The sequence below is a fragment of the Cavia porcellus genome, unplaced genomic scaffold (assembly GCF_034190915.1).
Source record: "Cavia porcellus strain 051 isolate PalLab524CR breed Dunkin Hartley unplaced genomic scaffold, mCavPor4.1 scaffold_1, whole genome shotgun sequence".
In the NCBI taxonomy this organism is placed as follows: Eukaryota; Metazoa; Chordata; class Mammalia; order Rodentia; family Caviidae; genus Cavia; species Cavia porcellus.
Genome location: NW_026947484.1, coordinates 74,233,170 through 74,260,778, shown reverse-complemented (window position 1 = coordinate 74,260,778; position 27,609 = coordinate 74,233,170). Strand labels below are relative to the sequence as shown.

The 27,609-nt window shown below is 36.1% G+C and overlaps 1 protein-coding gene across 2 annotated transcripts in view; it reads left to right on the top strand.

Moving 5' to 3' along the window:
• Smc5 (structural maintenance of chromosomes 5) overlaps window positions 1-27,609 on the top strand; it is a 100,391-nt gene that overhangs the window by 21,259 nt on the left and 51,523 nt on the right. For both annotated transcript variants that reach the window (XM_063250065.1, XM_003472279.4), the window contains exons 6-11: window positions 1,426-1,566; window positions 2,775-2,936; window positions 9,399-9,470; window positions 18,347-18,602; window positions 20,833-20,987; window positions 24,955-25,068. In XM_063250065.1, the coding sequence (XP_063106135.1) occupies window positions 1,426-1,566; window positions 2,775-2,936; window positions 9,399-9,470; window positions 18,347-18,602; window positions 20,833-20,987; window positions 24,955-25,068 (900 nt within the window). The remainder of the gene's footprint in view (window positions 1-1,425; window positions 1,567-2,774; window positions 2,937-9,398; window positions 9,471-18,346; window positions 18,603-20,832; window positions 20,988-24,954; window positions 25,069-27,609) is intronic.

Here is a 27,609-nt window from a genome sequence, read left to right as displayed (position 1 = left end):
TGTGGTATCTTCAGCAGCTCATTGATTCCAGTTAACCTTAAATTATTCTTTGTCTCATCTAGTACTGCTGTATTAATTTCTCATGGTCCCTTGATAGTTTTCAGAAATCTTTCTTTTCCTGGTTGCTAACTGCAAGTCTGCCTTAAATATCTCAGGTCTTGTCCTCATACTAGCCTCATCTGCTTTGAATGTTTTCAGTGGAGTTTTTGTTCTCCTGGATATCTGTTTGAATCTGCTTTATGGATTCTATTTCTTTCCTATGATGAGCTATCATAATTTGCTTAAATTTGTGTATTTTTTGGTCTGTGTCTAATGTTGCCAAGCATGATATGATTTTGATAATCTCTGTAGTTATCTGAGAGATTATTTCTGATTTCATTTTTTCCAGAACCTCAATTCAATTGCTTTGTTGTTTCCACTTCAGAGACCTGGTGGGGGAATGTTTCAGATTATCACACCTCATTGCCTGCTAGATTTGCCTTTGGTGAACTGGAGGTCTGGGGTTACCTTTTGTTTATCTTCTCATTTCGTTTTTCTCATTTTTAGTTTAATTTCTGGGGTGATGCTTGTAAGTTGCCTATGGTGGGTGGTTTTAGTGGTAGTATTTAGGACCCTTATGTGATGATTACGTCTCTGAGGTATCTTCCAGAGGTAGCTGGTTTTGGATTTTGAATCTGTTGGAAGTCCTACCTCTTTAATTTGTTGGAGATGAGTTGTTGCTTGTTTGCCCTAGACCTTGGTTCTTTGGCACTGTGCACTGTATTTCTGTGACCCTTAGTTAATTCAGTCATAGGTTATCAGGACCAACAGTGCCAGCCAGTGCAGTTCTCCATGTCCACTGTTCCCCTCCACTGCCGTGTCTCTCTGCAGAGGCCCAGGGTCGCCAGCCGTCACTGTCACCAGACTGTGGGTCCCCAGGTTCAAACAGCTCTTCTCTCAGTGAATCCCGTCTCAGGGCGAAGGCTCCACCGCCTTCTGCCTTGTTCTTCATTGAAGTTTTTCTTTTTACTCTCTCTGTGGTCTTCAGTTCTCACTTCACATTCTTCCTGGGTCCTGGGGACCCACTTCTTCCTTCCTGTTTTCCTCACGATGCCATATTTCAGCGTCTGGATGGTGACTCAGAGAGGCTGCTTTCTCTGCAGCTTACCACTCTACCATGGTCCAAAAGTCTTCTCAATTCTTGTATTAAATAAATTTTGATAAAATAGTTGCTTTTTATATTTCCTGTTACAGAAATTAATGAAAAAGTATGCAATTTTTGGTTATCCTATCTTTAAAGAATTGGACTGGTGAGTGATTAATACAGTTCTTAAGAACTGTGAAATTCTTAATTGTAAAATATTGCTACTATTGTGTTTCATTGTTAAAAGATCTGATCTGTTGTTTTTTTTTAGTTAAACTAACTGTTGAACAAATTTATTTTAGACTTCATGCAAAGAAAAAACTGAATATCTAGAGAAAATGGTTCAGAGGAATGAAAGATATAAACAAGATGTAGAGCGGTTCTATGAACGTAAGCGGCATTTAGATTTAATTGAGATGCTTGAAGCCAAAAGACCGTGGGTGGTAAGTCTTCACTTTTTTCAAATTCACAACCTCACACTTGACAGGCAGGCACTTGCCACTAAGCTATATCCCCAGCCCCAGTCTTACTTATTGAAAGCAAAAACAAAAGATTCTTTGAGGAGCAGAGTAGTTAAAAGAAGGCAGTAATTATCTTATATTCAAGTCATATGCTTTTTCATTTTTGCTTCATATATGCCATATAATAAAATTTATGCCTTTATTCTATAGATGTGTGATAGTTAAGTATAAACAGTTAAATCATTGCTTTTAATTCTTCCAGATTTTAGTCCTGAGCAATCGATTCTCGTTTTTTTTCTCAAATGTTAACAATCTGAAAATGTTTAAACTTGTGAGTGTCCTCAGATTACTAGGAATTCACTTGGCATTTGCCACTTGTATCAAATTCAGCAACAAGTGTACCTGAGATAGCTGAGCTGTAGTCTTCTCTTGATGTTTCATAGTGTTCTTAGGGTGCCATATTTGGATCACTTGTGTGATGGGTATTTTATTACTTATGGACCAAAGCTTCAGCTAAAGATTGAGTTCTGTTGTTTCATTACATTTTCAGTAGAACAAAATAGTAAAAAATATTTTTCTAGGGTTTTCCAAGGTTAAAATGAAATGTTTGTTAATAGGTTGAAAGAGTATTGTCTTATTTTTCCTCTTCCATTTCAAATTACATTATTCTTAAATTTTTTCCTTCATGTTTTCTGCAGCATTTTCCTCATGTGCATTTTCATTCTTGCATTCATTTTTGATCTCTTGAAATATTTTGTTTTCTCTTTTTAAAAACTGATATCAGTCTTTGAATTTTTCTCTTTAACTGAGTTTCTCTAATGTATTTGTGTCTTTTATATATTGTACTCTTCATATAGGCTGTTTTAGTACTGCTGTATTCAGTAAAAATAAATATTCCTGTGATATGACAGCTATATACTTTTAATTTTCCTTCTAGCTAATTTTCCATCTAGCTATATACTTTTAATTTTCCTTCTGGTCACTTTCTTTAACCCCCCCCCCATTTTTACCCTCATAATTCATTTAGTTTGCTTCTTTATGTATCCCAGAACTCTTTCCTGAGAGATTAGAGAAAAATCTCATCTTGGTGCCCGTTGTTTCTTAGATTTGGTTTCTGTCTGTACCTAATTTTAGAGTTAGTTTTAAGCTAGTTACTCTCTTTAATTTCTGTTTTTTAAATTATTTTCAAGGAATATGAAAATGTTCGTCAGGAATATGAAGAAGTAAAACTAGCTCGTGACCGAGCGAAGGATGAGGTCAAAAAACTTAAAGAAGGGCAGATCCCTATTACACATCGAATTTCAGAAATTGAAAGGCAGCGCTGTGAATTGGAGGCTCAAATCAAAGAAAAGGTACTTTCTCATTTTGGATAATCTGAGCTTTATCTGCGCAGACACAAAAAATGTTTTACAGTTTATTGCAAATATTTTCTAGGGTTTACTTTATCCTGACATAGGCTCTTGTTTGGTTTCTCAGATGCCCAGGCTGGGCTCCAACTTCAGATTCTCCTACCTCTCAGCCTTTTATAGGGCCAGGTTTACATGTGTATGTCACGACTTGAGGCTTGAAATGTGAGTGATTTTTTTTTAAATTTTATTTTAGAGACAAACCAGACCAAACATAACACAATAAAACAAATCAGAATAGAACAATGGAAGTGAAACAGCTCTTCAGAACAAGACAACAGGAAATCAACAGTGGCTACCATAGTGTCTCTCATTTCTTCAGAATAGCTGTCCATTCCATCACAGTAAAATCAAACAAAACAAAATACAGCAAAATCCCTCAAAATGAAAGAATGAAAACATTATAGGTCTTCAAAACAAGGTAACAGGAAATCAACAATGGGAACCATAATATATCGTATTATCGTCAAAATAACTATCCAAACCATTACACATAATAAAATGAAAACAAAATAAAACAAAAGAATGAAAGTATTATAGAACTTCCAAACAAGATAATAGGAAATCAACAATGGTTACCAAAATACATCTTGTTATCTTCAAAATAGCTGCCCATACCATCAGGCACAGTAAAATCTAACAAAACAAGACAGAATAAAATCAAACCTAACAAAAATCTGAAAATGATACAAGAATTTGAAACAAGATAATAGGAAATTAACAGAGGTTACCACTTTCCCTTTTTAGGTGTTTTCTCCCTATCACTTTCATAGTATTTATTGTGCTTTTTGAAGCCCACTAACTCCTTCAGTTTTTTATGCTAGGGAGATAACTCAGTGTTCACCTGTATGAGTCCAAACTGTTTTACCCATGAGCATGATCTCCAATTGCATCCATTTACCTACAAGAGCCTCAAGATTATCCTACTGTATAGCTGGGTAGCTTTCCATTGTATAAATATACCGTATATCATGTGTTCTGAAGTTGATGGGCAAGTTGCTTTTTTCTGGTCTCCTGTCACGTGGAACAATTGTTTCCTCTCCTTTGATTTTTAGTCTGTGAATTTCCTTTCGAGTTTAATGTGTTTCTTGTATACAGTGTATTGATGGATCTTGTTTCTTGATCTACTCTCCCTGTATTTCTGTTTAGTGGTAAATTAAGACCATCTACAATAATGGTTACAACTGGCATGCATTGGTTCATCTTTGGTATTCTATCCTCCTGTTTTGGCCCTCCTCTTTTCCCCTTTGTTCAGTTGCCTACCCTGCTTGGCCATTCTCCTCTGCTGCTATTCCTGGAACCATAGTCATCTTTATCTCTCGCTAGATTATCCTTCAGCACTCTCTGTAGGGTTGGTTTGGTGGTCATGGATTCCTTCAGTTGTTCATCATGGAAGTATCTTATTTTTCCATCAATTTTGAAAGATAGTTTTGCAGGGTGCAAATCTGGGTTGGAAATTGTTTCTTTTCAGGATTTGAAACACTTCACTCCAAACTCTTTTTGTTTTGATGGTTTGTATTGGCACGTCTGCCATGATTCTGATGGGTTTTCCTTTGTAGGTGATCTGTTTCTTTTTTCTAACAGCTTTTAATGTTCTTGTGCTGAATTTCTGGGATCTTGATTGTTATATGCCTGGGTGTAGATTTGTTTTGGTTATGGCTAATTGGAGTTCTCTGTGCCTCATTATCTGGATGCCAGATCTTTTTCCATGTTTGAGAAATTTTCTATTAGTGTTCTATATATTCTTTTCATGTCATTTGTGTTGACTCCTACTTTTTGAGACAGGGTCTCGCTCTGTAGTTCAGGCTGGCCTTGAGCTCACTTTGTAGCCCAGGCTAGTCTCCAACTTGGAAGGATTCCCTTGTGTCAGCCTCCCAAGTGCTGGGATTGCAGGCATGTATCACCATGCCTGACTGACCCTTGCTTCTTCACTGATACCTGTCAGCCTTACATTATTTTTCTTTGTGTCAACTTGCAGCCAGTTGAATTGTATTTCCTGGTTCCTTGTTATTTTTAAGAGATCTTTCCTTTCAAAATACTAGCTGTGATCCTATCTTTAAAGTCTGAAAGTCTATCTTCAGTTGCTTTCAAGTGGTTTTGCCAGCTTTCGATTGACTTTTTTAATTTCCTGGTTATCTCTTTGAATGTTTTGGGCATTGTACTTCTTCCTTATATTGTTCATTTAATGTTTCCATCATTTAGATAAGCATAGCAGTTCTTTCATTATGTTTGTGATTTCTTCCTTTACTTGAGATATTATTTCTATCTGATTGTTTTTATAGTCTCATTAAATTGTTTCTTTACTTCAGTTGCTATCCTCTTAGAGATTTCAGATGTGTAACTTTCATTTTCTTCCATGTCTATACCTTCCTGACTTGTTCTGTGTGGGCTGGAGGTCTAAGATTGCCTTTTTTCCTTTCCTTGTGATATTTTCTTGAGTTCCTCCCAACAAGCTGGTTGTAGGGCTCCAGGCACTTCACAGGTTAGCTGCCTCTCTGCAGAGTAGGGGAATGGGCCAGGCACCTGGGTTTCTTTGAACCAGGTTCCCAGAGAGGTAGGAGGGCAGGGGGTTGGCTTCTCCAGACCTGTGGAACTACACTGAAGCTTCACCAATGGCCTTGAGTGCATGGTAGCACTGTTGCTTTTCTCTTAGCCTTGCGTGTCTACACTGGCCTCCCCTGATGACGTCAGGTATAAGGGTGTGTTTGTGTGATTTTCCCGGTGGGCGCTGGCTGCCCGAAGGAAGAAAGGGTCTCTAGTGGCGGCCTGCAGGCCCAAAGGGTGTATCTGGCTATTTCTGCCTGGCCACACTGGTTATCTCAAAATGTGAATGTTTTAAGTACAGTGTGATTTGTAATAATATTCCTGGGAACACTGAGCTCCTTTTATGAATTAACTGCATCTGCTTATACACTGATTAAGAGGAGCATGATATAAGAAAATCTGGTGTTTTCTAGAATAAGTAATACAATTGTTATTTTTATTTCGAAAGCATAACTTTAAATTGTTTATGCTTATCCATGGGAATGTAACTCAGTGATAGAACACTTGCCAAGTGTGCATGAAGCATGAGGTCAGTCCCCAATACCACAAAAATAAGTACATAAAAATTGTTTATGGTCATAACAACATTTAAGGATTTGGGGGTCAAAAATTATGTTGAGAATTGTTCAAGTTCCTGCTTTGAGAATATAGTAGTCTCCTTTTACCTGATGAGATATGTTCTAAGACTTCCCAATATATGTCCAAAACTACAGATATTCCTGGGCCCTATATATTTTGACCATCTTTTGTGCAGAATGGTTAGGACCAGAAGTGTTTCATATTTCAAGTTTTAGTGATTTTAGAGTATTTGCATAGACTTTTCTAATTGGGCATACCTAATCTGCAAATCCAAAAGTATGAAAGTTTTAGGTATTTTGTTGGTATTCAAAATGTTTCAGATTTGGGGGTGTTTTAGATTACAGAGTTTTGGACTGTGGATATTCAGCCCGTATATACTGTTTTGTTTTGTTTTTTTTCTGTGCGTAACATACTGTTAGCAGCTTTTGTTGCTGTGACAAAAATTACTAACATAAACAGCTTAAAGGTAGAGTGGTTTATTGTAGCTCCTAGGTTAGAGATTTGAATTGATGATTAATGGTTCCATTGTTGGGCCAAGAACGAAGCAGAATATCCTATTGGTGCATGTTCACCACGTAGCAGCTAGAAGCAGAGAGGAGAGTACAGGAAAGAGCCAAAGAGCAAGCAGGAGGCACAAGATGTACTTCCCATGACCACTCCCTTCCAGTAGGATCCTCCTCCTGTTAGCATGCAAGTTTAATTAAGCTTAACTTTTTTGACAAAAGGTTACCCATAACTGTTTTATCTAGAGATGTACCATATATTTACTGAAGTATGCATGTTGAGCAGTGCTTATTGAGTGAAAAAGACCATTTCTAGGAGTATAAGTCTAAAAGAAAAGGAGCTACTAATTTTGACTTTGCCATTATTGTGTCAGAAAAGCTCCACTATATCTCAATTCTAGTACAATTTAAAGTGACTTAGAATTGTTAGGCTCAAGTCTAGAAGACTGAATAGTTATTAGGAACGGCTAAAGATTTTAGGACTTGATTGTATCTGATTTTAAGAGCATTACTAGTGATCATTTTAATTTTAAAGCAAGAAAGGATTGTAGATATTATTATCTAGAGAGGTTTCTTGACTTTATAGTTAAGAATATTAAATTCCAGAGGTAATAAGACTTCTTGAGGGGCAGAGCTAGTTGTTTCACATTGATGGTGGTTGGTTATAGATACATTGTGGATTTACATTTTCTTTTTTGGGTACCTAAGTTTACTGCTAAACTACTTTTTTTTTAATAGTAGGAGAAATGTGTATAATAAATTTCAAGTCTCTTAATTAAAGAATCACTTAAAATGCTAGTTTTTCTTGTCAGTTCCTATTGTAGTCAGAGTTTACAAGGTAAACAATTACAGGACACCTAATTTATAGATTTATTTTATAGTAGTTACCCAAAGAGTCAAACTCAAAAAGTAAAGGAAATCTGTCCACACATTAAAGACCCAATGAGGGCCTGGATCCCTTCACAATGTCCTGCATGAGTCCAGCTGAAGACCTAGAGCCCATGGCAATGCCCTCCCTGTGAGTGAAACTGGAGGCCATGACAGTGTCTCATGCAAGTGTGTTTCATGGAACTGCACTGGGAAAGCCAAAGGTCAGCAGTGGAACGTAGAAAATCTGTGCCAACGTCTATCCTTGGTATTGACTGACAGCTTTGTTTTGCCATATTTGACTGTATTCTTCCCCCCCCCCAAAGAAAGTAATAAGCCACTAAGGAGTAATAAAATCCAAGATGTGTAAATATTGTTGTAAAAAAGAGAGGGAAAAAAAAAAAAAGAAAAGGAGCTCTAACGGATATAACAGCAAGTGTGTTTGGGGGTGTTAAATAGCTGACTTTATCAATGTTTTTGGAACATTGAACACAGCTGTTTGCAGTCTCCCTGTTTGAATGTCCACCTTGTGTTCTTTGATACTGTGATTTGAGGAACTATTTTCAAGAAAATAGTGTGTAATCTACTAGCAGGTAATTTCTTACTGTTATGGTTTTTTGTTTTGTTTTGTTTTGTTTTGTTTTGTAGTTCTGTATTGCGTGTACCCTTACGCCGCTTTGGTTTGTTTTGTGTTTTTCTCTTTTTCCTCTTAAATAAAAAAAAAAAAAAAAAAAAAAAAAAAGAAAATCTGTGCCAACAGGGTGAAGGAGCTGTGCCAGTAGGCTGAGGGCTCTGCACTGGAGCCAGGAAGTGATGGCCAAAGTGAGGATCAGAGCTCCCCCAGAAAGTACCACAGCCATCCTCAGCAATGACGAGGTCCCAAGCTCCTCTGATGATAACTGGCAAGTTCATATCAGGAAGCCATAGTGACAGGTTTCTTTAGGAGATTGGAGAAACACATCTTCCCCCTCCGGAGCCAAGAAGCAATGCTCAGAGTAAGGGCCAGAGCTCCCCCAAAGTGAACCGCAGCCATTCTCAGCGACAAGGAGGTCCTGAGCTCCTCTAACAGTAAGGACAGCCATGTTCATATCAGTGAAGAAGCTCGGCAAGCTCCTCAGGAGAACCCACAGCAACAGGAGAAGCCAGAGCATCTCCTTTTCCTCTCTGGTTCTCCCTCTTGAGCTGTTGGCAGCCATCTCCAAGTGGGCCATCCACAGCCAGCACCACACTCATTCAGTTCAGCCAGGTACAAGTTGCCCACCAGTTGTCAGCCAGCTGAAGTTTCTAATAAAAGCCTGACTGTTAAGGCAGTGTCAGATGTTTGCAAGCCTGATTTGTTTGGCAGGCTGTGTAGCCTGAGATAATTTAGAATTACTTCCTTGAAGAAGTGCACATTATTTTATCCTGTGTTTTTAAAAACGAATTATTAACCATGCAGTAGGAGTAAAATAGTTAATTTTGTTCAGTATCGATGCTGTTCTTGTTCTTGTTCCCTCTGTTCCAACAGAAAGCTTTTTCCAATACTTAGATTGTTTTTTAACATTCCTTGGAACTAATGTAATGTTATGGACAAGACATAGACTTTGAATGCACATAGAACTGTATTTTAAAGCACTCTGTCGTTTAATAACTGCCTGACTTTACTGGCTTTTGTGTAAAAAAAGGCAGCATCTGTTCTATAAGATTGTTTTCGGAATCATAAAAAACATAGGGAAATAAATATGAAGAGGTAAATGTATGCGTGTATATTATCCCTTTTCTTCCTATACTGTTGGTATTTTGGTGATACGTGACTGAATTATGTAAATAAATTGTGGAAAGGCATTGTCCTAGGTTAACTCAGGGAACAATATTTTGCTGTTTGAGACTACATAATTGAATGAGTTTTTAAAAATATTTTTTCTCTCTCTTACAGGCAACAGATATTAAGGAGACATCTCAAAGATGCAAACAAAAGCAAGATGTTATAGAAAGGAAAGATAAACATGTAAGCTTCCTACTGGAATTTTTATTATTTTAATTTGCCCAGGTCTCTCCCCCACCCCCAGTCTAGATAATGGGTCAAATTCTTGTTTGGAAGATGTCAAAGGTTCTCCTCCTTCTCTATTTCTTATATTAATCTCTGAAGGAGATTTAGGATCTGGGCATATAATAGTTACACAGAAGATCAACAGGGGGAACTTCTCAAAACTACTATTTTAGCTAAGCTCACATGTATTTTTTTTTAAAGATCTTATAATTTTTATTTTAATTTTTTCATTCACTTAAGGATACTTATACATTGTGATTGGTTTAATTTCTACCACTATATATTTTGTTGGGGGGGGGCTTGTCCTGGGGAATAAACCCAAGGCTTTGCTCCACTGAGCTAAATCCTGATCCCTTAGATACGAAATTTAAGCTTTTTTGTTTAGTGTCTAGTTATACTGCTTTATGTAAGTAAATGCGACCTTTATGAATTTAGAATTTTTTTGAGACATCTTTTAGATTTCCATCATACATTCGATTTACATATATGTTTGAAATGTTTTGCTTCTGTTATTTGTGACTATGTAACTTTCTGTATGTATATGTTAGAATAGGTTTACTATAATTGTGTTTCTCAAATGTACTTTTACCTAGTGTTTTTTTTTACCTAGTTGACGAGTCCATTTTTATGTGTTAATATTGTATTTCTTATAAGTATAGAGTTGTATTTTTCCTTTCTTTGTATTAATTTTTGCTGCCTAGATTTTAAAGCTTTGTTTTTCTGTTCTTCCTTTCTTTTTTCAAATTTTATTTTATTTTTTATTTTTGAGACAGGGTTTCACTGTGCAGTTCAGGCTGGCTTTGAACTCACTTGTAGCCCAGATTGGCCTCAAACTCACAGTGATGTTCTTGCCACAGCATCCCAAAAACTGGGATTACAGGCATGCACCACCACTGAGCCATTATTTTTTTAATTTCTGTGTTGTATTTTGCTTACTGTTCAACAGTATGTACTTTTGTTTTGTTTTACAGTACTAGAAAGTAGACCCAATGGTTTTTCACTGAGTTACATCCAAAGCCCTTTTTGTTTGTATTTTTATTTTGAGAGATAGTCTCAAGTTGCCCATACTGGGCTGTATTCTCCTGCCTCAGCCTCCCAGAGAGCTGGGACTATGGGTGTGTACTGCCATACCAAGCTTCAGTTTATTTGATTTGTTGTAAAATCCTTTCTGTCAGCAAAGGAATTTAAACCGTTTACATTTGCTATTATGTTTTTTACTTGTAGCTTTTGTTTGATTCCTTTTACTAGTCTTTCTGCTTACTGTTGTAGTTAATCAATGTTTTTACTCCATTTTTATTTATTCTGTAGTTGTATGTTCTAGGCCTATTCTAGTACTCTTCAAGTTTAATATATTTATCTAATTAAAGTTAGTTACTAGTATTTTTATTCTTTCACCTAATTAAGGTAAAAATCATAGCATACTTATATGTCTTCACCTCCATATTAGTATTAGAAATTTGACTTACTACTTCAAATGTTACTTTTTACTCTTGGTATTTATTTGATTTAATATGTCTTATTGGTTTATTTGATCATGTTGCTTTCTCTATCACATCTTCTGGTACCTTATTATGAAAAGATGGAGATTACTTTTTTCCTTGTTAGACTATTTTTTGTAGGTCTTCCAGAGGGGCATTTGGGGTGATAAACTTTACGAGTCCTTGTGTAGCTGAAAAGATCTTTTTTTAACTCTCCTCTGCAATGTTGTATGATAGATGATTTCTAAACTAGAAATTGTTTTACTTTCCTCAGCATTTAAACAGTCTTGCTTCAGTGTTCTCTTGGGTCCAGTATTGCTCCTGAGAAGTTACACATAGTGGTCAGAGACATACGATGGCTATGTATGAAAACAAAACAAAAAAGGAGGTTGAATTTGATTCTAAGTGTAGTGAAAAGCCATGAAAAGGCCTTGAAAGTTTTTTGGTTTTTTTGCTGTCTTCAAGCTAGGGGTAAACAGTATTTCTAACTTTTTGACTTAACAATTCATGAGTAGTGGTGATGCTTCCTGAAATAAGAATCATTAGGAGGGGGAAATAGTTTTATTTTGACTATGTAAATTTCTTTCTTTTTTTTTTTTTTTTGATTGGTACCAGGGATAGAACTCAGGACTGCGCGCTTGCAAGGCAGGCACTTATGCCACTGAGCTAAATCCCCAGCCCCTAAATTTCTATTTTAAACCTGTTTGTGTTTTGAAAGGTCTCGGAGACAGTCAATAGTTGAATCATGGTTTTTAATTCATTCTGTCGGTCTCTGATTTTTATTTTATTTTTATTTTTATTTTTTTTGGTACCGGGGATCAAACTCTCGATCTTGTACTTGCCAGGCAGGCAATTAAGCCACTAAGCTAAATCTCTGGTGGCCTCTGATTTTTGAATTAGAATATATAATGCATTTATACTTAATGTAATTCCTGACAGGGAAGGTTAACACATGCCAGTTTGCTAATTCATTTCCAATGTCACTTGACTTTTTTGTCCCTCTTTCTGTTATTTCTTTATTTTATGTTAATAGACATTTTCTGTTAGAAGATTTTCAGTTCCTTCTTGCTGTTTTTCTTGTCTTGTTTTGTTTCAGTCTTTGAAATTGAACCCAGGTCCTTCACACAGAGCTACATCCCAAGCCTGTTTAATTTTTATTTTGAGACAGGTTCTCAAGTTCAGGCTGGGCTCAAACTTGGTGATCCTCTTGCTTCAGCCTCTGAGAATGCTGGCTTTCCAACCATGTACCGCCACATCTGGCTGCTCATTTCTTTTGCTATTATTTTTCAAGCTGTGTTTTTAGTGGTTACCTTGAGAGTCAAATCAATATTAATTTATAATACTGTAGTTCAGATTAATATTGATAATACACAAAACTTTGCTCAGACATGCCTGTATTTCTTTTTCCCTACAATTTATATTTATGTATTTATTTTTTGACTTCCCAATTATTTTTTTAATTTTAAACTTTATTACAAGAAAAGGTACATTGTTATTAATCACCCTCAAAATCCTCCTCATTTTGAAAATGCGTATCCCAGCATTCTTGACATTTTGATTTTTATTTTTGATCTTTTGAGATACACTCTCACTGTGGGGTTCAAATGGATCTTGAACTCACTGTAGCTGAGGCTGTCCTCAAACACACAGGGATCTTGCTGCGTAAGCCTCCTGAGTGCTGGGATTCCAGGTGTGTACCACCACACCTGGCTTTTTTTTTTCAATTAAGTTTATTGGCACAATCTGGATATACATAATGATCACATTCATCATAAGGGATTTGTACCTGTATATAATATGTCTTGATTCCTTTTTTCTCCTCATTCCCCTCCCCTACCTTTGACCCCTCTTTCCTTCCTTAGTTACAAAACTTTGTTTCTATTGACTTCTCAATTCTTAAAAAAATTTTAGTACATGGGTTTTAGCACATAATGATTGCAGTTATCACGCAGAGTTGATACACGTATGTGACACATCTTAATTCTGATTTCTTCTTCCCTTTTTCCTCTCCCCCATGTTTTGGTCCCCTTGCCATAAATTTTATTTTTAATCATTATAATCCCACCAACATAATCTTTCAATTATTTCTTTATATGATTTGGATTTTGCAGTGTTTCTGATTCTCTTGACAGCAGCTGGGTGTCCTACAATTCAGTTCAATTCAGTCAGCACACACTTAGTGGAGAAGGGCTCAGTCTTATAAAACTATTTCACTTCACAAACAAAAGAAAAAAAAAAAACACTTCACTTTGACGGTCACAAGTACAGTCTCCACTTAGCACATTTCTGTCTTAACTGTACAGGAAGGCTTCCAGTAGCACCCTATTTAAGTCTAACAGTTTACTAGATGAACAGTAGACCCCAGGAAAGTACTGTACTTAATAGTCAATAGTTTACTTATAAAGCAAACAACTCTACACAGCAAATGGAAGAGATACATGGGACAGGATATGAGGAATGGAGTATGCATAGCTTTTATTCCTTCTCTGGACTTAACTATTTTCCTTGCAATCACCAACCCAGAATGTCTCTAAATCATACTTGAGAAATTTGGCTCCATTGTTTCTTCAAAAATTCTCTCTATATCTCTTTTTTCTTCTGAGATCCCTGTGACGCATATTTTGAAATGCTTAATCATCTCCTACCAGTCTCAGACTCTACTCATTTTTCTTTATGCTTTTTTCCTTTTGCTCCTCGGACTAGATAATCTCAATTGATTTGTCTTTAAGTTTGCTTAACAGTTTGTTCTGCCTGCTCAGATCTGTTGAATGCTTCTGGCAAAACTATTGTTTTAATTACTATACTTTTCAATTCCAGAATTTTTAATTAGTTCCTTTTTTATAGTTTCTGTGTCTTTATTGATACAATAGTCAACAAGATGTTGTTCTTCCTTTCTTTTTGTTTTTTAAATTTAGTTTCCTTTAATTAATTGAAAATATTTTAGACAGCATTTTTTAAGATCTTAGTCTTATAAGGCCATGTTACAATTTAAATCTAGTCTCCTGAAATTCTCATGCATTTAGAAAGTAATTGAGCCAGAGGTTTAGCTCAGCAGCATAAGCACCTGCCTTGCAAGTGCAAGATCATGAATTTGATCCCTGGTACCAAGAAAAGAAAAGAAAAAGAAAACATATAAAGTGATTGAGTCATGAGAGCATTATACTTACTGTTGGACTCATCCACTGATAACTTCAGTAGCTAACTGTGCTGTTAGGAGATGGGTCACTGAAGATATAATATTGAAGGATGTGTTCTTTCCCCCAGCTCCTCTCTTTTTGCTCTGCTCCCTGGCTGTCATAGATTGAGCACTTTTCCTCTGGAGTCAGCGAAATGGGGACTGAATTGTCTGAAAACCATGCCAAAATAAACCTCCCCTCTTTAGTTGTGAATGTTGGATATTTTGTCCCAAGGAGTGAAAAGTAACCAATTGGTGCTGGAGAACTTGGATTGTTGCTATGACTGTCCCTGGTTTAGAACCCTTTGGAACTAGTTTGTGGTAGAATTGGAAACGGTTTGGTGATGTGGGTTAGGAGAACCTCCAGAGCCTGATGGTGATTCTAGATAGAGCTTGGGAGACCAGAATGTTGACAAAAATGTGGACAGTAAAGACCAGGCTTAGACAATTTCAGCTGGAAGCAAGGGCTTCATTGGCAGAAGGTTTCAGTTGGGAACAAGGCCATGTGTTTTACATTGAGGCATAAAAACTGCCTAAATTTTGCCTACATCGTGAAAATTTGCAGGAAAATGGAGGTTAAGGGTAATAGAATAATAAATCTGGTGGAAGAAATTTCAAGGTAGCCCAACATGTGGTGTGGGTATAGTTTGCTGCTGTAAGCCAGATACATAGTGAAAATTGGAGGCAAAGGACCGAGCCAAAAAGTTGAACACATTCAGAATTTTTGCTCAAAATGAACTATGTGTAAAGTTGGGACAAAAGTATGTATTGTTGCTGAGGAGATTAGCACCACTAAAAAGAAGGCAAGTACTTTGCATGAGGAGTGTAGAAAAGATGCTTTGACGATATCTCAGGAAATGGTCAGATGTGGCCAGGAATGTGACATAGCGCCTGCCTGGCAAGCGTGAGGTCCTGGGTTTGGTACCTGGTACCAAAAAATAAAAATAAGTAAATATTTCCCTTAGGTCTCAGAGGAGACTTTGGCTTTGGGCTTTTCAGTAGTTTTGGAACTGTTAAGACTTAGGCCTCTCTGGGAGATGGATTAAACATATTTTGCATAACAAGATGCATATGAGCCTTTTGGGTGCCAGGAAAGAATATTGGGGTTTAGTTCTAAAATGTCTCTGAGGAGTCTTGTGTTCAGGGAGGGTGATTGGATTATGGAGTCATTGTACTAGGTGAATTTATCTGTTGAGTTCAGTAGCTAACTGTGCTGTTAGGAGGTGAGACTTCATTAGAGGTGGGTCTGTGGAGATGGAATCTTAAGTGTGTATCTTAATCTTAAAATAATCTTAACTTATCTGCCATGAGTTGAGGATCTTTCTTCCACCATTCTGTTCTGCCTCGGAGCTAGCCAAACGTAGACTGAATGAGCCAAAATAAAGTACCTCCTTTAAGTTGTGAATGTTGAGTATTTTGGCCCACTGATGGCAAGGTAACCAACATGGTCCACTGCTAGACATTCTCCAGGATTGTTGACTGCTGTTTTTCCTTCTTTGTGCGCTCTATTTTCTCATTTATATGAATATCCTTGTTGCTATTGTTGTTAAAATTGGACAATTTAAATAACAAAATGTAACAACTCTGGAAATGAGTTCTCTCACCAAAGCTTGATGTTATTGCTGTTCTTTGACAATGATGTTGCTGTTGCTGTTTGTATAAAGATTTTAATTCTGCAGAATTTGTATTCTATTTCATATATAACTACTAATGTCACGTAAACTTAGTGATCCCCAAATGACTGATCAGTTATTTCTGAAACTATTTTTTCTCCTGATCTTTGTGAAAAGTTTGTGATAGGTCACATCTTCTAACACTTAGTTCAGCAATATTTTCACTTTTTTGTTGACATCTATTCATTTTTCTAGTTATTGAAAAGTGGTTAATTTCCACTCTAGTTTACAACTCTGTCCTAGCTTTGACTTTTATTGTCAGTAGCCTCACAATAAAAACAACTGTGAGTTTAGGGCCTTCTCAGGTGTCTCTTGAATATGTACACACTCCTACTAACACACATGGACCTTCGGATCCCTGGGCATTTCTAAGACTTTGAGAGTGAACATAACATGTTCCTTTGTAAGATTTTTGTTTGTTGTTTTCTGTGACTTTTGTTCTTCTTCAGGCAACTGCCGTGTTAAACATCTGCTGCAGATTGCTTTTGACAAATGTGTCCAGGGAAAAGACTGTTTTACCAAGGATTAGCTGAGTTAGATCAAACAATGACCAACCTTGCAAGTTAAATTTGTAAGAAACTGCCTTACAAGACAGATAATGACAATTCGCTTGAGTGAAGATTTAAGAGCTCTAAACTTGTTCTTATCTTTCCAGGGTTGCTAGGCTGCAATTTTCACTGTGGTTGTGGATGTTGGTTTTCCAAGGCTACCACAGAAGTAGGGAGTGGAGATGGAGTAGCACATACTCAGAATTCCATAGCACTTATGTTTACCAAGACAGGCAGCCAGCCAGTTTTGTGGTACACGCCTGTAATCCCAGCACTCAGAAGGCTGAGGCAAGAGGATCTTTGCAAGATTGAGACCAGCCTGGGCTGCCCAGTGAGATTAAGGTCATCCTGAACTACATAGCGAGACTGTGCCCCCCCCCCCCCCAAAAATCACATTTTTCTTACTGAGCACTTACTGAATTGCTACCGGCATTTTGGTTAAATTCCAGAGTTCTATAAAAGTTAATTTTGACTGTCTTTGTCATTATTCATTGATTTTTATGGAGGACAGAATTTTAAGAGTTCCTTACTTCGCCATTCCTAATGAAATCCAGATCTTTTCTATATCTAAGAAAACTGTAGCTGAGATTTTAGTTGGATTAAACCTTTGGGGAAAATCAAAATTTTTACATTATGTCTTGTAGTCTAAGAGTGTTTTATATCTACATTTATTTAGATCTTTAATTTTCATAGCATTTTGTAGTTCTAACGTACAGAACCTCTGTATTTTGTTAATATTCAGTCAGCTAGGCTGCCTGATTTTCTCCATTCCTCCCTCCCTCCTTTTCTTTCTTCGTGGTAGATTCCTTGGAATTTTCTGTGTCCTGTCATGTACGCATAAGGACAGGCTTGTTTTTTTCCCTGTCTGATTTCTATGGGTAAGTTTTTTTTGTTTTTTTCTTACTGCACTGGCTAGAACTTCCAGTACTCCTGCATAACAGTGATGAATGTGGGCATCCTGGCCTCGTTCTTGATCTTAAAGGAAAGCATTTACTTTTCACCATTAGCTATCTTGGCAGAAGATTTTTTTTATAGATGCTCTTTATCAGATTCTTACAGTTCTAACACAGGGCTGGAGATTTAGCTCAGGGTACAGTGCCTGCCTGGAAAGCACAAAGTCCTGAGTTCAATTCCTGGTACCAAAAAAAAGTTCCAATACATAGTCAGGTTTCCAAAAATTCTTATGCATGGTTGCTTTAAGTTTACCAAGTATATTTCTGAATATATTGATATGATTTTATGATTTTCCTTTTAGTCTGTTAATATGATAGATTACATTTGTTTGCTTTTTAATATCTAATTTACCTTGTATCTCTAAAATAAATCCCAGTTGCTTGTGGTCTATAAACAATTCTTTTTATATATAAATTGTTGTTGCCAATATTTTGTTTAAGGGTTTTTATGTCCATATTTATGAAGCATATTGTTCTATGGTTTTCTTTTAGTACTTCATTTGCTTTTGGTGTTAATATAATTAGGTTCATAAGAAATTTAGGAAATGATCTCTGTTGTATTTCTAGAAGAGATTGTATGGAATTGTTAATTCTTCTTAAGATATTTTGTATAATTCTGAACTGAATCTATGTTGGTCTAAAAGTATAGAATCTGTAGTGAGGTTCCTGTTTCATTCCATGGGCAATTTATGTTCTTTTGACTTTTTCCCCTCTCTCTCCTGCTCCATCTCCTAGTCTTACTAGAATTTTGTTAATGTTATTGGTTTATTTTGAGCAACCAACTCTCTGTTTCATTAATACTGGTTTTTCTGTTTTCAGTCTCATTGATGTGTGTAGTTACCTGTATTACTTCCTTTCTTCTACTTGATGTAGGTTTATTTTGTTCTTTTTACCTAGTGCTGATTGTCAAACCCAGCACATAATGCATGCCAGGCAAGTGCTGTACCACTGAGCTGCACCTCCAGGAGAAAAAAATGACCTGAAGTACTAATCTTTTATTTTAATAGATTGAGGAACTTCTGCAAGCTTTAACAGTAAAACAAAATGAGGAGCATGACCGACAAAAGAGAATAAGTAATACTCGCAAAATGATAGAGGATTTGCAAAATGAACTAAGGACTACAGAAAACTGTGAGAATCTTCAGCCTCAGATTGATGCCATTACAAATGATCTGAGACGAGTTCAAGATGAAAAGGCGTTATGTGAAGGCGAGATCATTGATAAGCGACGAGAGAGAGAGACACTAGAGAAAGAGAAAAAGAGTAAGTTATCTTAGGGTGAAGAACTGTTTATAAAATAGACATGTTATATATCTGTTGATTGGCTTTCTTCTTCCCCTGTTACTCATTGCTTTTAACAGTTCAAGGCTCCTTGCTGAGGAAGCGCAATTCATGTCTTCCGGTGTTGTGCTTTAATTACCTACAGCTGTTGCGTGCCATGATGTGCCACCTGCTGATTACATCGTTTAAGTGTCTAAAAGTGCGTTCCTTTATTTTCCTCACAGAGACACTCAGATTGAATCTGTCCTAGCCTTGATATCTATTAGTTCTGTTCTTTGAAATCTAATTTCATATTTATTTTTCTTCATTGTGTAGACCACATGTATAGGTTGATAACTAGAAGAGAAAGGTGATGTAACTCCTGTCCCTCCTCCAGACCTGCTCTCCAAAGTAATCACTTTTAATTCCTTTAGTAGTTAGTTATTTTTTTGTTTGTACCAGGAATTGAATAGCAGGAAAAGATCATTTTCTTTCTTTCTTTCTTTTTTTCCTTCTATCTCTTTATTTCTGAGACAGGGTCTCGCTGTAGTGCAGGCTGGCCTTGAATTTGCTTATGTCATTGTTTTATTAATCAATTTTGGACATCACTTTGGATATTTATTCCAGATGTCGATGTTAGCTTATAATACCTACCTCCCTGTTATTGTAGTTGTCAAATTATTTTATTAGTACCTATTTTCACTATAAATGGTATCTTTTGTGTCATTTAACAGCTGTCAATATTGAGTGTATACTCTGTAAGCTAAGCTATACCACCGTGCTCTCAGTGTTCTCTCATCTATACTTTGGCTTCTGTATTTTCAAAGCTGAAAACATCTGTATTTGATTGCAGACCATAATTGTTTGATGTGCTCTGTGGCTCAGAAACATTCATTGCTGTCTTACTGCCAGGAGGTGCTGAACCACTGGTAGTGTGTACATGACTGTCCCATCGGGCAGCACGGGGCAGTTAATCAGGTGGTACAAGCCACTGGACGGGACAGTCATATGTACCACCAGTGGGTCAAGCTGGTGGGGATGTGTCAATTCTAGAAGTTTAGCTATATATTGCTTATTGTAGCAACAAAAATTTTTCATAGCCACGTCAAATAGTATAATTAAATTTCCTTTTGTTAATAATTTTTGTAAGGTTTTAATGGACTTTTTAGAAACACCATTTGCTTTAGCATTTTCCTAAATTGAAAAAGAAGGAGGTGGAAAGACTCAGGCATTCTCTTGAATTTTGTGGCTTTCCATTTAAATTGGTGGTTCCCAAGGGCTGTTACCTGGTTGTTGTTTGGAGTTTTTCCTCACACTTTTCCTATGTTGAATAAGCTATTCCTGAATTCTGTGTCTTCCCTTTTTTCTCTGAAACTATACCCTTATTTTGTTACAGGACATTTTCAGATAAGCGCATAAGAAAAGGATTAATTTTATTAACTGCATCGCTGGTTTTAATATTGTTGGGTATTTGTTGAAAGATATTTTTTTTTTTTTTTTGGCAGTAGTGAAGTTGAACCCAGGTCCTACACACTAAGCTACATCTCTAATACTTACTTTTTTAAAAAAGTATTTATTTTTGATATTGGAGATCAAACTCATGACCTCATGCTTGCCAGGCAGGTGCTTACACCACTGAGCTAAATCCCCGGTCCTTATATTTTATTTTGAAACAGGGTCTCATTAAGTTACTAAGTTGCTAAGACTGGGCTTGATGTGAATTCTCTTGTTTTAGTCTCCTAAGTGGGATTAAGGCATGCACCACCACACTTGGCTTCTCATAGATTTTCTTTTTCTTTTTCTTTTTGAGACAAGGTCTTCCTATGTAGTTCAGGCTGGCCTTGAGCTTGTTCTGTAGTTCAAGCTGGCATCAAACTTGCAGCAATCCTTCTGCCTCAGCCTCCTGAGTGCTGGTATTACAGGTGTGCATTATCATATCCATCTTCTCAGAAATTTGAAGCCTTTTTGCTTCTGTCTTCTGATTGGAAAACTAGTACTTCCTCATTCTTTTGTAGATGATTTGTTTTTATTTTCAGTAGTGTCAAGATCATTTTATTATCCTAAGTATTAGGAAATTTTAGAATGATTAGTCTGGATGAAGTCTTTTCCACTACGTTTAGTATTTGCTTAATAGTATTTGTAACATTTAGATTTAGGATAATTTTTTTGTTATTAAAGGATGGTTTCATGGCTTGAAGTTTTCAGAAAAACAACACCCACTTTCCAATTTTAGGTGTGAGTGAGCATATTGTACGTTTTGACAATCTCATGAATCAAAAAGAAGATAAGCTGAGACAGAGGTACCGGGACACATATGAAGCTGTTTTATGGCTGAGAAGTAACAGAGACAAATTTAAGCAAAGAGTTTGCGAGCCTATAATGCTTATGGTAAGAACTTTTGGTTTTATTATTACAGTCATTGTAGATTTTCGTTATTTTAAGAATTCTTAGTCCTCTTAACAATTTTTCTGGTTATAGACATGTGATATGTCTGGCATAGAGCTGAATTTGTGTATGAGATTTATAAAAGTCTTGTAATCATTGAGAGTAACTATCAAAAAACCTGTGAACCTTTTTCTAGAAAAAAGGTGTGTGAAACTGACAGCTTACCATCCATGAATCTTGTATAAAATTGTCTTGGTTAGCTGGTTCTTAGTACATAATAGATTAAAACCTGCTAAGGAGGTAGATAAAGGAACTTGTAACCTGATAGGCAAGAAAATTACCTGCTGTTATTAAAGGCAACAGGAGAGTTTTGATAATGAAATAGTTTATTAACATTATATATATATTTTTTGAACCAAGAATCAAACTCAGGACCGCACATTTGCCAGGGAGGTGCTGTGCCACTGAGCTATATCCCCAGCCCAACATTATAGTGTATTTGGTAGCTCTTAACTGATGTGTGTGGGTCAGCAGGATGAGGTTACACAGGTAGTGTGGTGGTATGGTACACACTCCTATCCCCAGCTACTTACAAAGCCAAGGCAAGAGTGCTGTCACAAGTTCAGTGGCAGTGGGGCAATTTATCAAAGACTATGTAAAGTTTGGCTATGTAAAGGAATGAAAAGGTAAAAAGCTATATTCTTTGATAATAATGTATTAGACATAGATATATAAACTTGAGACTTACCCAGATAAAGATTATTTTTCCTAGATTTTTTTGAAAAAAATTGATTGATCAAGCATGATGGCACACATCTATAATCTCAGCACTTGGAAGACTGAGGCAGGAGGATACCACAAGTGGAGGTCATCCTGGGCTGCATGGCGAGACTCTGTCTAAAAAAAAGAAAAAAATTGATTCTAGATCCTTGCAAAATTCTTTGAAAGTGTCATTTTCTTTTTTTTCTTTTTTGAAACAGGATCCTCACTGTGTAGTCCAGGATGGCCGTGAACTCACTGTGTAACCGAGGTTGACCTTGAACTCCTGACAATCCTTCTGTCTTAGCCTTTTGAGTTCTAGAGCTATAGGTATACACCACCATGCCTGGCAAAAAGTTTAGTTTTCTACAACTTGGATTTGTGGCATACTTCATGGAATCACTTATATAAATTTTAATCTTTTATTATATCTTACATTAACAAATCTGATATGAATAATATAGTCTATTCTTGTTCAGGGATGCATTAAAATATTTTTGCCAGATCAAGATAGTTTCTATTTTTTGGATATAGAGACTGTTTTGAAAAATCTGACAATGATCAAAAGAAAAAATAAATACCATAGCCCTTGGTATGTTATAATGCAAATATAATTATCAATAGATTTTTATAAAAATGCCAAATTTAAAATAATATTTCAGATTTTTTTAGACTTGTCATCTGTTATTTGATTTTCTTACATTCTAGTCATTTTACTAGTTGGAGTATATTTATATTTTAAATTACACTTGAATCTTTAAAATCTGTTGTGTCACCCTTCGTAGGAGAACTCTTCACCTTTTCTATCACTCTGTGCATCCCTAATCCTTCAAGGATAGATGAAATCTTATCACCTCCCTAGGCAAGTTAGCAATATGCAAACTTAAAATTCAGGCATACAACTGTCACTTGGGAATCTGTTTCCATAGTTTCTAACAGCTCCAGTCTAGAGTCAGAGAAGTGTAGAAAAGTTTATTTACAGATGTACTGCTTACAATAATGTTTATAATGTTTATAATAGCAGACAGATGGGGTGAAAGAAGAAAATTTATAAAGGTACCACTTGGTGAAGTAAATTGCTCTTACAGTGAATACTTCTCCAACATTAAAAATACAGCTCTCTGATAATAGGAGACATTTATGATGTTTTAATGAATTATAAAACAGGTTACATAGTAGGATGTATAGAAAATTTCATTTTAAAATTGTGAAACAGGAGGCTGTCATCAACCACCAGATCATTTTGGAGTGCTATGTCTCCTTTATTTCCCTATCATTTATGTCACAACTTTGTAAAGATGTGACTGTGAAGTTGTTTGGAAAAGTTTGACAAGTATCTTCATCACTAATCTCATGAGGAGAGGGAATATCCACAAAAATGGGAAACTGAAAAAATCAACAAGGCAGCTAACTCTTCCAAGATGTTAGGAAGCCAGACCGAAGGCAGTGGAATATGCCTTACGCTTGCAGAAAACTGCATCAGTCACTATGGGAACCACAGATACTGACCAGTAAAAGACTGAACACATTACCTCTCTGAACAGGTGAAATGCATCAGATCATTGAATAGTGGTGTACCCAATTTACACAAAATGAGGGCCCCAGAATCTGGAATACAGACTGTCTCTTATATGTGGGGGGAAATGATGATGAGACTTACGTTCTAGGCTGGATTGTCTATAACTATTTAAAAATTGCTTAATTTGACAATATCATGGTTACTTTTACCCATTCAGTGAGTTGAAGGACAAGTATCTATTTACATTTTGTTTCATTTGTATTTTAATAAAGTATTACCAAAGTTTACCAAAAAAATTATAAAACACAAAAGTCTTATAATGCTTACGCCCTGAAGATGTGGTTTTAATTTTTTTCTTGTGTGTCTATTTTCCCACTTTTCTGTATTTATTAATATTCTGGTGCATGGTGGTATACACCTGTAATCCCAGCACTGAGAACATTAAGGCAGGAGGATCACTCTGAGTTTGAGGCCAGCCTGAACTGGGTAATGAAACCCTGTCTCAAAAAGACCAAACACAACAAAACAAACAAACAAAACCAAAATTTGTGTAATTAGGGAGTAATATTGGCCAATATTTACATAACAAGTATTGTACTAATTTTATTAATGTTGTTACATTCTTTAATCCATATTTAGTTCTGTGAGGATATATGATTTTGTTATATTCACCTTACAGATAAAATAGCCAAAGCTTTCGGAGATTTGAGTAGCACATGAGTGAGATCACATATAGGATTTGAAAGGGCATCTTTCTGACCTTGGAGCCTAGGTTAACTAGTGTATTTCATGGTTATGATAGTACCTAAATACTTCATGTTTTATTTCTTTAAGAAAGCTGACTTTTATCTGCTAGAGGTAATCCATGTCTCCTCTAAAATTCCATAAGTAAAGTTAATATACTTATTTTATTGGGAGTTTTGTCATGCTGTGTTTTTCAGTATACTTACTCATCTGCAAAAAATAGTAGATTGTACCCTTCTTGAGATAGTTCTTTTTCTGTGACGTGTATCTTAAGATCTTCCATAAAATTGAGCCATATATTTGCACATTAGTTAATACTAGTAATTAGTACTTGTAAAATAAATCAGTAAGTTTCTCACTGTGGTGGTGCAAACCTGGGGTTTCCCTTGAAGGATAGTTAATTTAGTTAAATAGTTAACTAAATAGTTACTAGTTAAATCAGTTAAATCAGTTTTATGAAGATTTTTCTTTAAGTTCTTTGTGTTATTATACCTGTCAGTTAATCACCACGTATATGGAGTTCTATTGCAGATTAAAAGAAAAATATTAAATATTTGGGAAAATTTGAAGGCAGGAGGATTAAGCTCAAGGCCAGTTTGGGTTACATAACAAAACCCTGTCTTTACAAAGCAAGTTTGGAAAAGAAGAGAAGTGTTTATATTCTTAGATCACAACCTGATACTTCCAAATGTTTTCAGTGAGCTGGTCAGAAAATAGTTATTTCTTAGATAGCAAGAAAATTGGTGCATATATGGTACTATTCATCTTGACTTTTGTTTATATATTGGTTGTTAACAAGTTAAATGCTTTGAAAGGACCCTTTAGTACTAAGTCATTCCTCTTTTTTTGTCCTTGTATGGAAGTGAACCTAATTAAATACAAGTTATATAGACATGTTCTAGTAGTCAGTGAATTTCATAAAACTCAACTGATTTTCCTCCTGTTTAGATCAACATGAAAGACAATAAAAATGCCAAATACATTGAAAATCATATTTCGTCAAATGATTTGAGAGCTTTTGTGTTTGTAAGTCAAGAAGATATGGAGATTTTCCTCAGAGAGGCAAGTACTGACCAACATGACCTCTTTGGTTTACTTGGCACTTACCTTTCAGGGCTTAAAGCTTTAGCTTCTCTAGAGCAAAAGTGTTCATTAATTTTACCAGTTTTAACTCTCATGTAAGATTACTACATTTTGCCATTTTCTTTTCTATTTGTGTAATTATAGGGCAATAAAATTTGTTTCTAAAAGGAAGTAAGCACACTAATTCCATCTATAGTATATTTTGAAGTTATATCAAATTAATTTGAAGTGTAATTCTATTATAGTGTTCTAAGAAAAATCATGATGAACCTCGGGTTTTGAATCACTTTTGTACTTGTTTTGGAATGAACTCGGGTTTTTTTTCAAGAGCAAGTCAATATAATGTTGCTTATTAATAAAATAAACATTGTGGAAAAGACTGAAAAATCCTGTATCTGTGTAGAAAGCCACCAGTTACTGAGAATCTAAGCTACTGAAAGGCAGCTAGGATCCACATTCAAGAATGTAGGCTCTGTGGCTAGGTGGCCAGAGTTGGAATCCTAGTTTTGTTTCTAACTTGTAAATTATCTAGTGTCTGTGTGTCATATTTCTTCATTTATGAAATGAGGTTCATATTACCTACTTCAGAAGATAACTGTGAGGATTAAGTTATTAATGAGTATTAGAATAGTGCTTATTAGCTGTGGCATATTATTATATATCCACTATATGGTTACCTGTATACGACACTTTTAGCTATATATATAGATTTCTTTTATTCAGTAAGATTTTCCCCTTTACATTTGCTTCATATTTCTTTAAAAGACTTGTCTTAGTCGCTTTGACATCACTGAGAATAGTACCCAAACTTAAAGGATGAGAGGTTTATTTTGACTCAGAGTTTTAGAAATTTCAGTTCATGATTGCCAGGCTCAAACACACATATGGCATGGGAGAAGGGCCTCCTCCTGAGGAAAGCTTCTCACATGATGCCCAAGAAGCAGAGAGAAAAGGGAAGACTTAGAGAAGAAGATAAGCCTTCTGCATCATTCCTTCAGTAACCCACCGCCACCCAGACCCCACCTCCTGACAGCAAGTCAGCACCCCCATGATCCAGTCTCCTTTCACAAGCCCCAGCTCTGAACACATGAGGCTCATCAGGGACCTGGTAGATCTGAAAGACAAGGCTGATTCAGTTTGTATCTGGATATCCCCCTAAGCCTCTTGTGAACATGATGGACAGGCATTTTGTAAGTGCCTGGATGTAGGTGTGTGATTGATTTGTTGTCTAGTGCTGGGGTTGGCGGTGTGAGTGCTACATCTTCCCTGGGATAGGTAGCCTGCATGCAGTATAAGGGAGGAAAAGCGAAAGAGGCTTGCTCCTCCTTTTTGTCCACTTTGCTGCTTTTGGTGTCCTCCACCGCCATGGACTGTTACCACTCTGCAACAGTTCATATGAGAAACAAACAAATAAATAGATAAAGAAAGAAAGAAAAAATAGATAAGAAATAAATAAATAAAATGGATAAGAGAAAAATAAAATAGGAAATAAATAAACAAAATAGATAAGAGAAAAATAAAAAGAATGAATATAGGGAAGGAAGAATTTAAACTATGATTATTTGCAGATATATGTTACTGTGCTTAGAAGACTACAAAAACTCCACCAAAAGACTTCTAGATTTAATAAGCAAATTCAGTAATGTGGCTGGTTACAAAGTCAGCACTCAAAAATCAATCGCCTTCTTGTACACGAATAACAAACTCATTGAGAGTGAAATCAGGGAAACTACCTTTTGCAGTAGCATCCAAAACAATGCAATATCTAGGAATTAATCTAACGAAGGATGTAAAAGACCTCTACATTGAAAACTGTAGTGCTGGGCATGGTGGTGCATGCCTTTAATCCCAGCAGTTGAAAGGCTCAGGCAGAAGGATCATTGTGAGTTCAAGACCTGCGTGAGTTACAATGTGAGCTCAAGGCCAGTCTGAACTGCATAGTGAGACCCTGTCTCAAAAAGACCAAAAAAAAAGAGAGAGAGGAAGAGAGAAGAAAACTTATAGTACTTTGAAAAAGGAGATTGAAGAGGATATTAGAAAACGGAGAGGGATATCCTGAGCCCTTGGGTAGGAAGAACCAATGTAGTAAAAATGGCCATACTTCCAAAACTGTTATGCAAATTCAGTGTAATCCCAATCAAAATTCTAATAGCATATCTTACAGAATTAGAGGAAACAATCCTAAAATTCATCTAGAATCAGAAGAGACCTACAATAGCAAAGGCAATCCTGGGCAACAAAGACAAGACAGGGCATCACAATCCCTGACTTGAGATTATACTATAAAGCTACTGTGATAAAAACAATGTGGTACTGCCCAAAAAACAGACTTGAAGGTCAGTGGAGTAGATTAGAAGATGCAGAAATAACTGCAAACACACTAAACTACCTCATCTTTGACAGAGATGCCATTCACTGAAAGAAAGTGTTTTTAATAGTGTTGGAAAAACTGGCTTTCCACATGCTAAAGATTAAAAGTGGACCCATATCTTTAACCATGTACTAAGCTAAACTCAGAAT